The 12693-nt window shown below is 34.2% G+C and overlaps 1 protein-coding gene across 1 annotated transcript; it reads right to left on the reverse strand.

Moving 5' to 3' along the window:
• Nucleotides 1-2542: 2542 nt before the first annotated feature.
• Nucleotides 2543-12420, reverse strand: LOC125865859 (putative methyltransferase At1g22800, mitochondrial). The gene is made up of 12 exons (XM_049546114.1): nucleotides 12183-12420; nucleotides 11472-11611; nucleotides 11233-11313; nucleotides 9058-9136; nucleotides 7646-7787; nucleotides 7474-7543; nucleotides 7279-7343; nucleotides 7115-7193; nucleotides 5981-6068; nucleotides 3247-3311; nucleotides 3043-3132; nucleotides 2543-2966 (listed from the first exon to the last, which is right to left on the reverse strand). Exons 2-12 carry the CDS (start codon nucleotides 11586-11588, stop codon nucleotides 2847-2849), a joined length of 996 nt encoding a protein of 331 aa, XP_049402071.1. The 5' UTR covers nucleotides 11589-11611; nucleotides 12183-12420; the 3' UTR covers nucleotides 2543-2846.
• Nucleotides 12421-12693: the final 273 nt, after the last annotated feature.

A 12693-nucleotide genomic window follows, 5' to 3' on the forward strand; every position in this document is an offset into this window, starting at 1 on the left:
AAAAAAAAAAGTTTGTTTTTAAAAGAAAAATTCAAATTTTTAAAAAAAGATTAAAGAATTAGTTCAGGTGTTGGGGTCATGTCCTAGATCAATTATCAAGGTCAAAAATTATTTTCCTAAAGAATATTTTCTATTCTCTAGTAAAAAATAAAAGATATTTTCTAAAAAAATGTATGTCATTCACAAACCAAACCCTAAAAAGTGTTTTTAGAAAAATATTTTCTACTCACCAACCAAACATAAGAAAATAAGTCAAAAATCTACTTGTTTTCCCGAAAAACATTTTCCAGGAAATTATTTTCCATGAAAAGCATTTTCCATGGAATTTTCATTTTCAATGAAAAACATTTTCTTTCACACCAATTTTCCATGGAAATATTTTCCAATTTGAAATATTTTTCCATGAAGTTTTTGGGGTATTTATAAAAGGGAGAAGGGTCAAAAATGTCCTTAAACTATATGAAAGGAACAAAAACGCCCTCCATTTATAGTTTGGTCCAAAAATGCCCTTGCCGTCAATACTTTGGTCTAAAAATGCTCTTATTGTTATTTAATGGGTCAAAAATACTCATTTTCCAAATAAATATATTATTATTTTAAAATAAAATATAACTCATTTCCAAACAACACTTCGGGAATTTTGACAAGAGATCTTGTATTCACATTATGTTTATATTCAAGATTAGAAATCTTGTATTCCCATTATTTTTTAATAGTATAATATGTACACAAAAGAAATTCTCTTTTCCAGTCATGACTAATATTTTGTTGTTAATTTCTTCGTTACTACGTCCTACACATAAATCATTTTTGGAAAAAGTCTATTTTCACCATTAAGATCGTTATAACAATTTTCCAATTAAAACATACATAATTAGTTGAATCCCTATCGAGTAGCATTAGAGAGCTGACTTTTTTCAACTGACCACTCAATTAATAGTTATTACTTAGAAAATTATCTTTCTTTTTGATTTTAATTATCTTCAACAAAAAAAAAAATCTAAAATAATAACTATTAGTTAAATGATCGAAAAATCAATCGAGAGAATGACAAGAGCTATCAAAGCAATTGAGATTTGACACCACAGTAGGTTGTAGACTATAGACATTGGTTGTCTAAAAAATTATTTTATTTTTTAAAATACACTAAAATCTAAAGATCATAATATTAATAACAGAAAATATTATAAAAGACACTAAAAGTTTGCTTTTCTATAAAGGCATAATACATAAATTGGACTCTAAACTTGGCTTCAAATTTTAAGTATGACCTTTAACTTTCATAGTGCACAAGTAGGCACTTTAACTATCCAATTCTTAAACAAAAAAACACGTGAATCCAACAGCCAAATTGTGTGATAAACAAACACTCCTACGTGGCTTATTGAGCCACTCAGTGGCTGCCACGTAATTAAAAAATTACACGTATTTTATAATTAAAAAAAAAGAAGAAATTAAAATACAAAAGGGTAGGATCGTATTTTCTTTTCCCAATTTGCTCGATTTTCACTCAACATCAGTGGAGCCCTAGCCCTAATTTCTTTGCAAATCAAAGTAAAATTGTGAAGATTTGTGGTCAAAGTTCTTATCTTTTGGATGTTTATGTGTTGTTCTTCCTCAATTTAGTCTGGTTATGTTAATTTTTGCTTTTTCAAAGTTTATTTTTTGTAAAAGCTGTCACCATGAATGTAAATTCACTTTCTTTTATACCTGAATTATTTGCAGACCAAGAAATCTTCATTATAGCTCTTTTCACACAATGGCAAAAAAAATTAGAAGCCATTTACATAAAAAAAATGACCAGAAATTGTGCACAAAAGGAGAAAAAAAGCTTGAGTACTAGAATTAGGAAGAAGAAGAAAAAAAATGGGATTTTGATTTGAAAAAAATAAAGATATAATTAAAAGGGATTCATTAAGGATAAAATTGTCATTTCCGCTTTTTTTTTTTTTACTGTTGTGGGCCTCGAAAAATACCCTGACGTGCCTGAATTGCGTCTCAATCACGCGTAATGCCAGGTTGGATTCGCGTGTTTTTTTTTTAAGAATTGGATAGTTGAAGTGCCTACTTGTGCACTTTGAAAGTCTAGGTCATACTTAAAATTCAAAGCCAAGTTTAGGATCCAATTTATGTATTATGCCTTCTATAAAACTTGTAAGTATTTTTACAAGCTAAAGTTGATTTGAAATGGATTTACACTTAACTTTTCATTTCAAATGTTGACATACATGACAGAATTATTAATTTATTTTGATTTTATTATTTATATGAAATTCTATGTATGATTTTGGATGTGAAACCATTTTATTATTTGATTTGGAAACATGTACGATTTCGAAAAGGCTTCCCCAGTTAATATGATTTCATGCTATGGTCAGGGTGCATCATATGGGTTTAGTTTTCTCGGGTCAGGTAGTGTATCGAGTGCTAGACATGTGAATTTGGATCGTGACAATGATGGGAATATTCAATTTCATTTCGGATTTACAAGCCAAAATTTCAAATGGAACGATGATCCATCAACAGTACATCAAGAAATTATTGAAAAATTAACCCATGGACTCTTGTAAATCCAATGACACTCCAATTTCAACAACAACTCGTCGTAATAGAGACGTACACCAATGGTTTTTTCAAAAGACAGGAAAAGTTGAAGTACACTGTGGTTCTACTGAAAGTTATGATTATTACCTTTTATTTTGCATGATAATGAAAGGTGCTTATGGAACTATTAGGTGTGAGAGAGTATCTAAATTAACAGGAGTTTCCATTATTTCATCTGCTAGCTGCTGAGAAGAATCAGATAACAGGTTAGAATTGCATCGATAAAGAATGTCGAGTGTAAGTCAGCAGTTACCATCACTGCCAAATTGCTTTTGGAGATCCTGGAATGACACTGTGGCTGAGCCTCTCTTCTTTGGTTTCTGTTGAGATTGGTGTTCCCTCCATCCAGTCATGTATATTATCTGAAAACACAATTATATTACAGTATACTGCAGCAAAAGAGAACTTTCAGCATCAGTTCAGTTCCTCTTAAATCACCTGAAATGTTGCTGGAATTGTGCCATCTTCGGCTGCAAACATTGACTCATAAATAGCTGCTGTGGCCAGGGCTGTATCCTTTTTCAATACCTAATCCATGGAGAAGGTGGATGGTAGAGTGATTAAAACCAATAAGACAATTAATTAAGGAATTTCAATTCTTCTCAAGTTGAAAAGATAAAAGGAATTTCAGCAGAAAACCACCTTGCTCCTTTGCAGTAGAGCACTAGTTTCTCCCATTGCACGGAGATGTTCTATCAACTCCAAAGCTGCCACACAAGCAAAACAAAGAAAGATAATCAATTCAATATAGAAAGACTATGTAATTCAATGAGTGCAGAAATGCATACTTCCTCAATGGCATTGCAGATGTGCAAGCTTATCCACAACCAAAATACAAGAAAGTTTATTGCTACTCTGAATAATAAAATGAAGGGGCATTTCTAATGATGACCACAAAATGAACATGTCACACCCGGTTAGGTACATATTGGCTACACATTTTCTCAATAGCTAGAATCTAAGCTCAAATTGGCAAAAAACTTTTAAGAATCTTGTGGAAAATAAAGTGGTTGGACATAAATGAAAATAATCAGATAAAATGTGAGAGTGGAGTGAAGTGAAAATAACAAGGACACTTACAGATTTAGCCTTATATTTTTAGATTAATAAGCGGTTTCAAGGGGGCTAAATCTGGCTTTAGACTTTGACAGAGACCAGGGCCGTAATCTACCAATGTTGATGCACCTCTCTTTCTTCCAAGCTAAGCAAAACAGTATAAAGGCAGTAGCTGTCTAGAATTGATAAGACTTACAAAACTAAGCCAACCTGCTCCTGCTGGATACATCACTCAACCCAGTAAAAGCTTTTATTCATAATAAAGTTCAAAATATTCGAGTGATAAAACTATTGATTTTTTTGTATAACATGTTCAACAATAACAGTGATGCTTAGTCCTCTGAAAGATCTGACATCTTGGTCAGTGGTCACTAATGATGATGTTAGCTAAGATACTAGCTGCCAAATAATTCTAGCGAGCCCAATGACAATCATTTTTTGCCCATAAAAACTATCTAAAAGGCAAAGACACTTTGGTTGTTAAGAAGGCAGGTAGATCCTCCATGAGAATTCTCAATGATCCATCAAAAATAGACAGAAATAAGAACATCAGCTGGGAATTCTAGTTTGCAGAATACATAAGCTTGCAACAATTGAGACTCATCCCGAAAAATATATCTAAAGGAAAAGGAATGAAATATACATTGCACACTGCCAAAAGAAGGGGGGAAGAAGAAGGCAACAACTGTCAAGGTTCTGAAGCTCCAGATATAGGAAAGAACTAGTGAAACAAAAGCTTTCAGATTTGACTGAAGCAGGGTTAATTTTAAATTCCTGGAAGCTGTGTTGTTTGGACTCTCCAAGATGGTGTCACACCCATGTCAGATCCTCCAAAAATACACACTATTTATAAAGTATCAAACATGCACCTATTGGCAACATAGCCTGAAAGTGTATATATCTCGCAGAACTATAAAAGAAATAATCTTTTAAGTAGATTACCTTACAATTTACATGCATTGAGTGTGCCATATTGAGAGACATATCTAAATCAAATAGAACACAAGAGATACTTAGAGTGCAAAAGCAGGGAGATAGAAAGAGGCAACAAGTTAAGCATGACCTTTTAAGCTCCATAAAATGACTGGTCACACAAAAGCTTTAAAAAGAGATTGATGTATAGAACTCTTCACTACTTTCCTGATGTGCATAACTTAAGAGAATTATTTTTTCTTCTATGTAAAGAAATCTACCAGGTCAATTCCGTCTCACCTCACAAGAAAATAAAAATTAAGAATAGTATAAAAACGAAAGAGAATTCCATTTGGAAGACCATCAGAAACTTGTGGTCAGCTTTCAGTAGCAATATCAGGATCAAAGTTGCCTTGAAGACATATTTCTAGGAAGAACACTGATTGGGCAAGGAAGTTTGAAAAACCTTTTCCCTGGCTTATTCCCTCCAAGTCTTCAACAAAAAGCACTGGTAAGCCCAAGTCTGGAGCCCCAAAGGATGGAATATGAGCTTCAGAAGATTATTGAAATGATTGGGAACTAGAAAGATTCTCTAACTTCCTCCAAACTCCAGAATCTTTTAAGGGTACATCAGAAACCATACATAAATTAGTTTGGAAGCTGAATATCAGAGATGCATTTACAGTAAAGGCTGCATACTGGAATCTAAACCATAATGCTTCAATGAATGGTGTGGCCTTGGAAACACATTTGCAGGATCAAAATCACTCTAAAAGTATTCCTGTTTTATTTGGTTAGTGGTGAAAAAGGAATGTGTAAAACATGAGAACTTACAAAGAAGAGGTTTCCAGATTTGCAGAAGATGTTTTCTTTGTGGACAGGAAGTAGAAAATAATGCTCAATACATATCTGTGGCACATGTTATCTTCTATGATTGCGGTTACTTGGTTCGTTCCTAGAACCACACTGGAGCTTCTGAACCACTGGAAGGGAATTGATACAAGAAATGAAGAGAAAGACAGATGGAAAATTCATTTCAGTTTGTATAAGGTGGATAGCGGGGAAAGAAAGGAACTCATCAAGATGTTTTGAAAACAAAAGCAACTCCATTAAGAAGACCAAGATGAATTGAGTCCTTGTTTTATTTTGGGTGTAAACAGGAATTTGTGGATGATGTGGGAGACCTGATAGATTTAGAAGAAAGTATGTCCATATATATGATAAAAGAAAACATTACAGAAAGCTAGAAAAGAGTACAAGCAAAAAGTGGAGAGCAAGGCGGCATAACAAGGGCATTGCTGTTAAAATCTTAATATCCAGATATGGATTAATGCAAGGTACAGGAGGTTCCTGCCACTGTCTGCTCGAATACAAGATTGGAAACCAAAGCATGAAGCATAACTCTTACCACTGCTATATCGAACTGTATACTCATCAACGTCAACCCCAGGAAGAGTAAAGCCTGCCCTAGTCAAGAGATTGCCAGCATCACGCACCTGCAGCAAAAAAATATATGCTCTTTCACATGATGCCTTCTCTTTTTGGTGAGTTTCTCTTCACAGTTCAACACAAACCTTTTCTTCATCTAATGAACAATATATAATATTTATCAGTTTATAGCTTAATAACCAACAATGAAGTAATAGCTGAGTCTCCAATTGCCATGATGGCAATGCTCTATATAAAATTTAGAGATTCTTGCTCATGTATCCAGTGTTCATTGTGATTGCGATATATAACTGCCTCCTTAAAGTTACCCCATTCCCCAGGGATGGAAGAGGAGTACAAGGTAAATTACAAGAAATGACACGTTACTGCCAGAGAAGCAGGTAACCCTTCGGCAGGCAATGAACCTTTAATGTTAGTAGAAAACAATGCACATTGCGGACTGCAGTTGAACAGAACTTCACTAGACCGTCCACACACTGAAATCCACATTTGACAATGAAAAAAATCCTTCCTCATTCCATATACTCTGACACTCCCTTCTCTCAAATAGCAGTTAAGTGAAAACTATAACCACTCAACATGCCAAAGTCATACTACCATGAATGCAAAACAATAGAAATTGTGTATCTCGAAGAGAAACGGTCTTATCATTTTTTTGAGAAATGTGAAACAACTGTGTTATACGGGAATGTTCATCAATTGAATTAAAACAGAAACTAAACAAAAAAGAAATTTGGTTGACCCACTGATATGAAACAAAAAAGTAAGAGCATAGTCAATTTACTAAATTTGACAAATTCAGCTCATGTAATACGTCCTTAAGCGCTAAGACCTTTCCAAAAAAAATGGCCCATGATACAGTGGCCACTGTATCTTTGATTTCAAAAGATACAGTGGCCAAAATTGGTCACCATGACAAACTGACTAGAAGCGTCTGTTGTAAGATTTTATAAATAATATTTGTATATAAGATTGTTAAAGATTCATTACTCTAGGAATTTCAAAACTACTGCTAGTGTTGATTATATTTAGAAATCCTAGACCTATGAAACAATTTTCAGAATCAGTGTATAGCCAAATTTCAAAAATATACTTGTGCCAAGGGTGATAATCGTGGACTGATGCCTCCTTCACGCTCCATTTGTGCAATAGTGCAAGCTATCCGCAGCTCCCTAAGATAATATCAACAAGATGACGAACATTTAGGTTCTACAAACATAGAGACTGTATGCACTTGATATAATGGTAGTGAAATACCTCAATGTTTCTCCGCCAAGAATAGCCGCCAAGAATAAGCCATCTGGCTTTAAAGCCAATCTGCTCTGGTAGAAGTACAGTTATAGTAAGTGTCTTTGGTGATATGCCATTTGAAGTTCAAGAATGAAAAAGGAAAATGACTAAATACTAGAGGGAAATGTAATCTGTCTGCATCCAACCAAATACAGCAAGCACCTGTATCATTGCACCAGGAAGGTCATTTGTCCAATGGAGTCCCAAGCAGCTAATGACCAGGTCAACAGAACTTCCCATGTGAAACAACAGAATGAAAAAAGGATGTTATTTCTTACTTTGTCAATAAGGTATTCCCATCATTCATTAAGGACAGCATCAAAGTTACACGTACTTTTCTTTCACGGGCAAATATTCTTCATCACCAATAATGTATGATGTTTCAATGTTATCAGTTGGCATTTGCTGCTCAGCATCTTTACACAATTTTACCATGTCCCATGATGTATCCATCATAAGTAATTTCTCGATGCCACCTGAAAAGCAACAGGTACTCCCAAAATCATGCTCTAGTTTCATGGAACAATATAAGCATGTTAATCAAATGGTTCGTGAAAGGTCAAAATTATTACTCAATTCCAATATGAGCCAAAGTTGGTTTGAGCATTATTTTTGGTTGGCGGGCTAATTTCTTCTAAGAATCATATTCCCAAGTGACTTAGTGACAGATGAATGAATGAGATCTGTCTTTATAATGGAGACATCTTATGGAGTACTGTTATTTTTGTCTTCTGAAAATGCAAGATAATTATATATGTGGTTTAAGGCAAATAGAGGATGCCCAAAAAGGTTACAAGCCTAAGTGAGGCTGAAGGATTCCGAAAAGATCTATTCAAGCATCACTGGGAGTTGCTTCTTTATATCAAAAATGAACAAACAATAGGAAAAAGGTTACTGACATGCATCTCGATAAATAGTATAGGTTACCAGCTTCCTCCCACCAGTATAAGTACCAGGTAACTCCCCCATAAGACTTAGGCAGTTGGAAACAAATCACCTAGGCCCTAGCATTTTTTATCTCTACTGGAAGTTGATCCTTGGTCTCCCAAAACCTTTCACACTTCATTGATCACTAGACCACACCTCTGGGTGCAAGAACTGTTAAATTCTTTAATTGAGCTTTTAAGTCCTTGATATGCATTTTTGGTCCTTTTTCTATCTCTTCTTTCTACTTTAATAACAATGATAAATTGGGTTTTCAAGTCCTTGATATGGCATATTTGGTCCTTTCTCTATCTCTTTCTTTCTAGTTTTTAATAACAATGGTGTCGAACCAACTTGCGTGCACTTCGTCTATTTCATTGGATACTTGCATCTTGATCATCATGTCATTCTCCTAGGAGATTGCATACCTAAATCATTTAAGTTTAGGTACCACAATTTTGTCTAATTTCGCTCCACTTACATAATAGCTATTAAAAATAATTTATCAGATAAACGCATTCAAGGATGGTGCAACCCCAGGTATATAACACCCAAAAGGAGGAGACAAGAAATCCAAAGAAGTAACTGCTTCAAGCTAGTATGATTTTCTTAAATTTATAGTGTGTAAGACATGTTTAACTACTACTACACTAACTAAATAAAATTTCACTATTTTCCTTAACAATTATGCAAAATGAAAACGTCGTTTTTTTTTTTCAAAAAGTAATGTTTAATATGAAATTTTTGGACTGACAAGTCAAAAACCAAGTAATATCAAGAAACCATAGTTAAAACATGTGACTCAAGAAACTTTCTTCTCACCGCGTCCGCGCAGTAATCGTCTGATAGCTTCTAGAGAACCCCCCATACACAATACCGTAGGAAATGTTTTCTTACAATCCTGCAAAATAAAAAAGATGTAAATCTTGAACTCTTGTTAGATGAGACACTATTAAAGCACAAGCAATTCATTAGACAAGCAATTAATGAATATCAACAACAAACTCATAGAATTGTTTTTAGTCATATGTGTAGCAACAGATCCATGGCATCCCAATCTATTAGGGGTTATTCTGCTGGCTGCATAAGGAAAGATATTCCTTGCATAAATTCAGCATACAGTATTTCTTTGCAATATTTAACTGAGCATACTAATGAAATCTCTACCTAACTAGTAGTACAACACTCGATTTTCGGCATAAACCCACTAATGCAGCTATTAACTTTTGGCATTAAACTCCATTACTAATACTGACATAACTTATGTGAGAATCTATGAATTGGCTATCTAAAAAGAAAATACCCTTAAAATAGGCAATTGCTGCATAAACAATTGAGTGCATTATTATACACTACATAACAATTCCTACATTATTTTTATTATTCAAGCATAACCATCCCTGCATTAATATTCACAGCTGATAGCATAAAAATTTGTGCAATAAAATTCACAATAATTAATCCATGAACCAAATGACACTTAAGAGAACATGAGTTATCCAGGATCCTAAAAGACATGCAGCCCAACTACCCAAGCCTAAGCAATATGACTTCCCCGCTAGGCAGATGATTTGGATAGACGACTTATTAGAAAAGAAAGTGTCTCACCTACCACTTTATCTTCTCAAAATCTAAAACTGACTGTTGTTTCTTAAACAATAGTTATAGATCTTATAGTGATAGGAAGTACATTAGTGCACACGATGTCAAAATTTACTAGTCGTATTCACCAAATTTTAAAAAAAAAATGGTAATTAGGCATCCTTCTGAACATAATATCCTAACCTTAATATGATAGGTAATCTAATCTTTATTTAAAGAACGATACAACTGAACCCATATATTTCTGTATCAACTCACTAAATTCATCGATCTTCAGAAGGGGCAACTACGCACACATTGTTATATTGTGAAGGATAGCAAATAGAGCACAGATCACAGGAGTAAAGTAGTGAAATCATGAAAAGGTGAATTAATTTTTGTTAGTTTGAACATATAGCATTCAATTGAACCAGGGGATACTCAATCTAATAATGACCCATTTGAGGTAGGATGATAAAAAATATGGTCATGGTTTGCATATGAGTTTTCAAAGTATTGGCCAACAGTTTACTACCCTAAACCCTTTCCAACCAGTTGTAATTTTATGGAGTTCATTATTAGATGGTAGAGTATGCTCATAATGTTCTAACTCACCTCCTTTTGTATGTCATTACTTTCTCCTCCCTAATAGGTGTTACTGTTTAATTCTTTTGTCAGTGTCAACCTTTCAGCATGGATAGGAAGAAAAGTTATACTCAAAGCTAGAAATGACGGGAACATAAAAAGTAAAAATTAGTTTTTTGCAGTATGGTTAAATAAAGTCCTCTTCACTGGCTCCTTCGTCATTATACCGGGATTTGTTGCACTTGAGACGAGGTCTTTCGGATGCAGCCTCTCTACCTTCACAAGGTAGTGGTAAGGTCTACATACATTCTTCCCTCCCCAGACCTCACTTGTGGGATTTCACTGACTATGTTGTTGTTGTTTCAGTATGGTTAAAACATAAATATGGTTGAAACAAATTACTGAGGACATGACCCTAATGACACTAGATAGGAAGGTATGAAGGTCAAGGATAAGGGTAGAAGGCTAATAGGTAGCCGAGTGTTGTTGCACTTATTTGAGAAAGGTAGGGGGCTAGCCTCCTCCACGCCTCTTCTCAGTATTAGTTTTATTATTATTTGGTAGTGGGCTAGTGGTGTATTCTCTTCTTCAATGTGTATTACTATATGTTAATTCATTTGCTTTGTATCTAGTTCTTTTGTTGTCATATTTTTCTTACAATTCTGATTCAAAAGCTATTCATTTGAGACGAGGGTCTATCAGAAACAACCTCTCTATCCCGGTTATGCAATTACAATAGGTATGTCACTATGTTGTTGTTGTAAACCAAAAACCTCGCGAAAATTAGTTGTACAAGAAAAAGTAAGGAAAAAAGAAGGCTAAACTAAATACCTCCAATCGATCCAGTAGATTCTCAGCCACAGTATTAACAAGAGAGTCCTTTGGCTTCATCAACCACGCCGCTCTATCACGCTGCCAACCATGTATATCCAACCGAAAATACATAGTATAAATGGTTAAGTAAACTGAAAATTTTTAAAAATTAGATTTTTTACACAAATAAATTTGGATGTTTAGGGGTGATATTCAAGGTATATGGAGTAGTGCAATAGAAGAAGAAGAAGCTTTACTTGCTTGCGCTTAAGATGGCGATCAAATATTTTGAGTTTGGAGCTCTGAAATCCATCTCCGGCATCAGTACAGTAGGATCTTAGGCCTCTCAGACACCGAGCTATGCTTCTTCTCATTGCGAATTAACTTTGCAATGGCCCTGTTTCAGGTCAAACCAACAGAGAGTCAGCTATTTATCCGTTAGCCGAAACTCCAGCCTTACCCTATTTGAACACCCTATTTTTGTTTTCAGAACTTTAACTCAATCCAAAAAAGAAACACAGTAAAGGACATGGGATATTCAGAGTTCCATCAACGAAAAAGCATTAGCTTTGCCTCTGCACTTCTCAAAAAAAGTTATAATCATCTTTCATTATACTTCATTTTGATATATTTGCCCTTGCCGTCCAACTTTGAGCACACATTTACCCCTAAACCATTAATTCCCCTTGTTTCCCACCTTCATTTCTCACAATTCAAAATCTGATCCGCATTTAAGTTACTTTAACCCCACTCACCGATTAAACCCGACCCAATTTGCAAAATAAACCCATCCAAAATTCCCAAAACCTCAACACCACCTCTGATCTGTGGACAGGCAATTATCTTTAGGTTTGTATGGAAAATATTAGCAGAATAACCTAATCACTCAGCAATTCAATAAAGACAACAGGTTTAATCATATTGAAATGAAATAGTAACTGAAATAGCAAAAATTCAAAAACAGTGACCTTTATATAGATGAATTGAGCTTATATTACAGTAAATCCTCAGCGACTGGACACCTCGCCGGTGACTTCAAATGGAGCAAAAAACCAGAGACCCCAACGGCAACCTGGAACTTGAGCTACGGCAATTATGTTCAACGGGAAAGACGAGGGAATATGGTTAACTGGTTTCGAAGCTGCATCGATGGAGTTTCTCTGTGGTTTTATGGTGGATAAAATAAATAAATTAGAGCTTAAATTTTTTGAAAAAATTATAACATTTATTTAATTTAAAGTCTATTTTTTTTGTTTTTAAAAAACGTAAAGTTTTTAGCATATTTCGTAAAAAATTATTTTTAATAGCAAAATTGTTTCTTTTTTTATATGATTTTTTCTAGTTTTTCTATATACAATACTCCCTCTATTTTAATTTATTTGTTAATTTTGATTTGATACAGGTTTAAAATTTAAGAAAATATATAAGATTACTGAATCTTATAGTCTTAATTAAAAATATATAAAATACATCAAAATC

The sequence above is a fragment of the Solanum stenotomum genome, chromosome 5, assembly GCF_019186545.1.
Source record: "Solanum stenotomum isolate F172 chromosome 5, ASM1918654v1, whole genome shotgun sequence".
NCBI classification, from domain to species: domain Eukaryota; kingdom Viridiplantae; phylum Streptophyta; class Magnoliopsida; order Solanales; family Solanaceae; genus Solanum; species Solanum stenotomum.

Bases quoted from the DNA above. Each gene is read 5' to 3' on its own strand.
- LOC125865859 (XM_049546114.1), bottom strand. From the start codon at position 11,588: ATGAGAAGAAGCATAGCTCGGTGTCTGAGAGGCCTAAGATCCTACTGT. The intron at 7,544-7,645 runs GTACGTGTAACT...TCACATGGGAAG, and splicing joins TATTTGCCCGTGAAAGAAAA to TTCTGTTGACCTGGTCATTA. The intron at 7,344-7,473 runs GTGCTTGCTGTA...TACTTCTACCAG, and splicing joins TTCCTGGTGCAATGATACAG to AGCAGATTGGCTTTAAAGCC.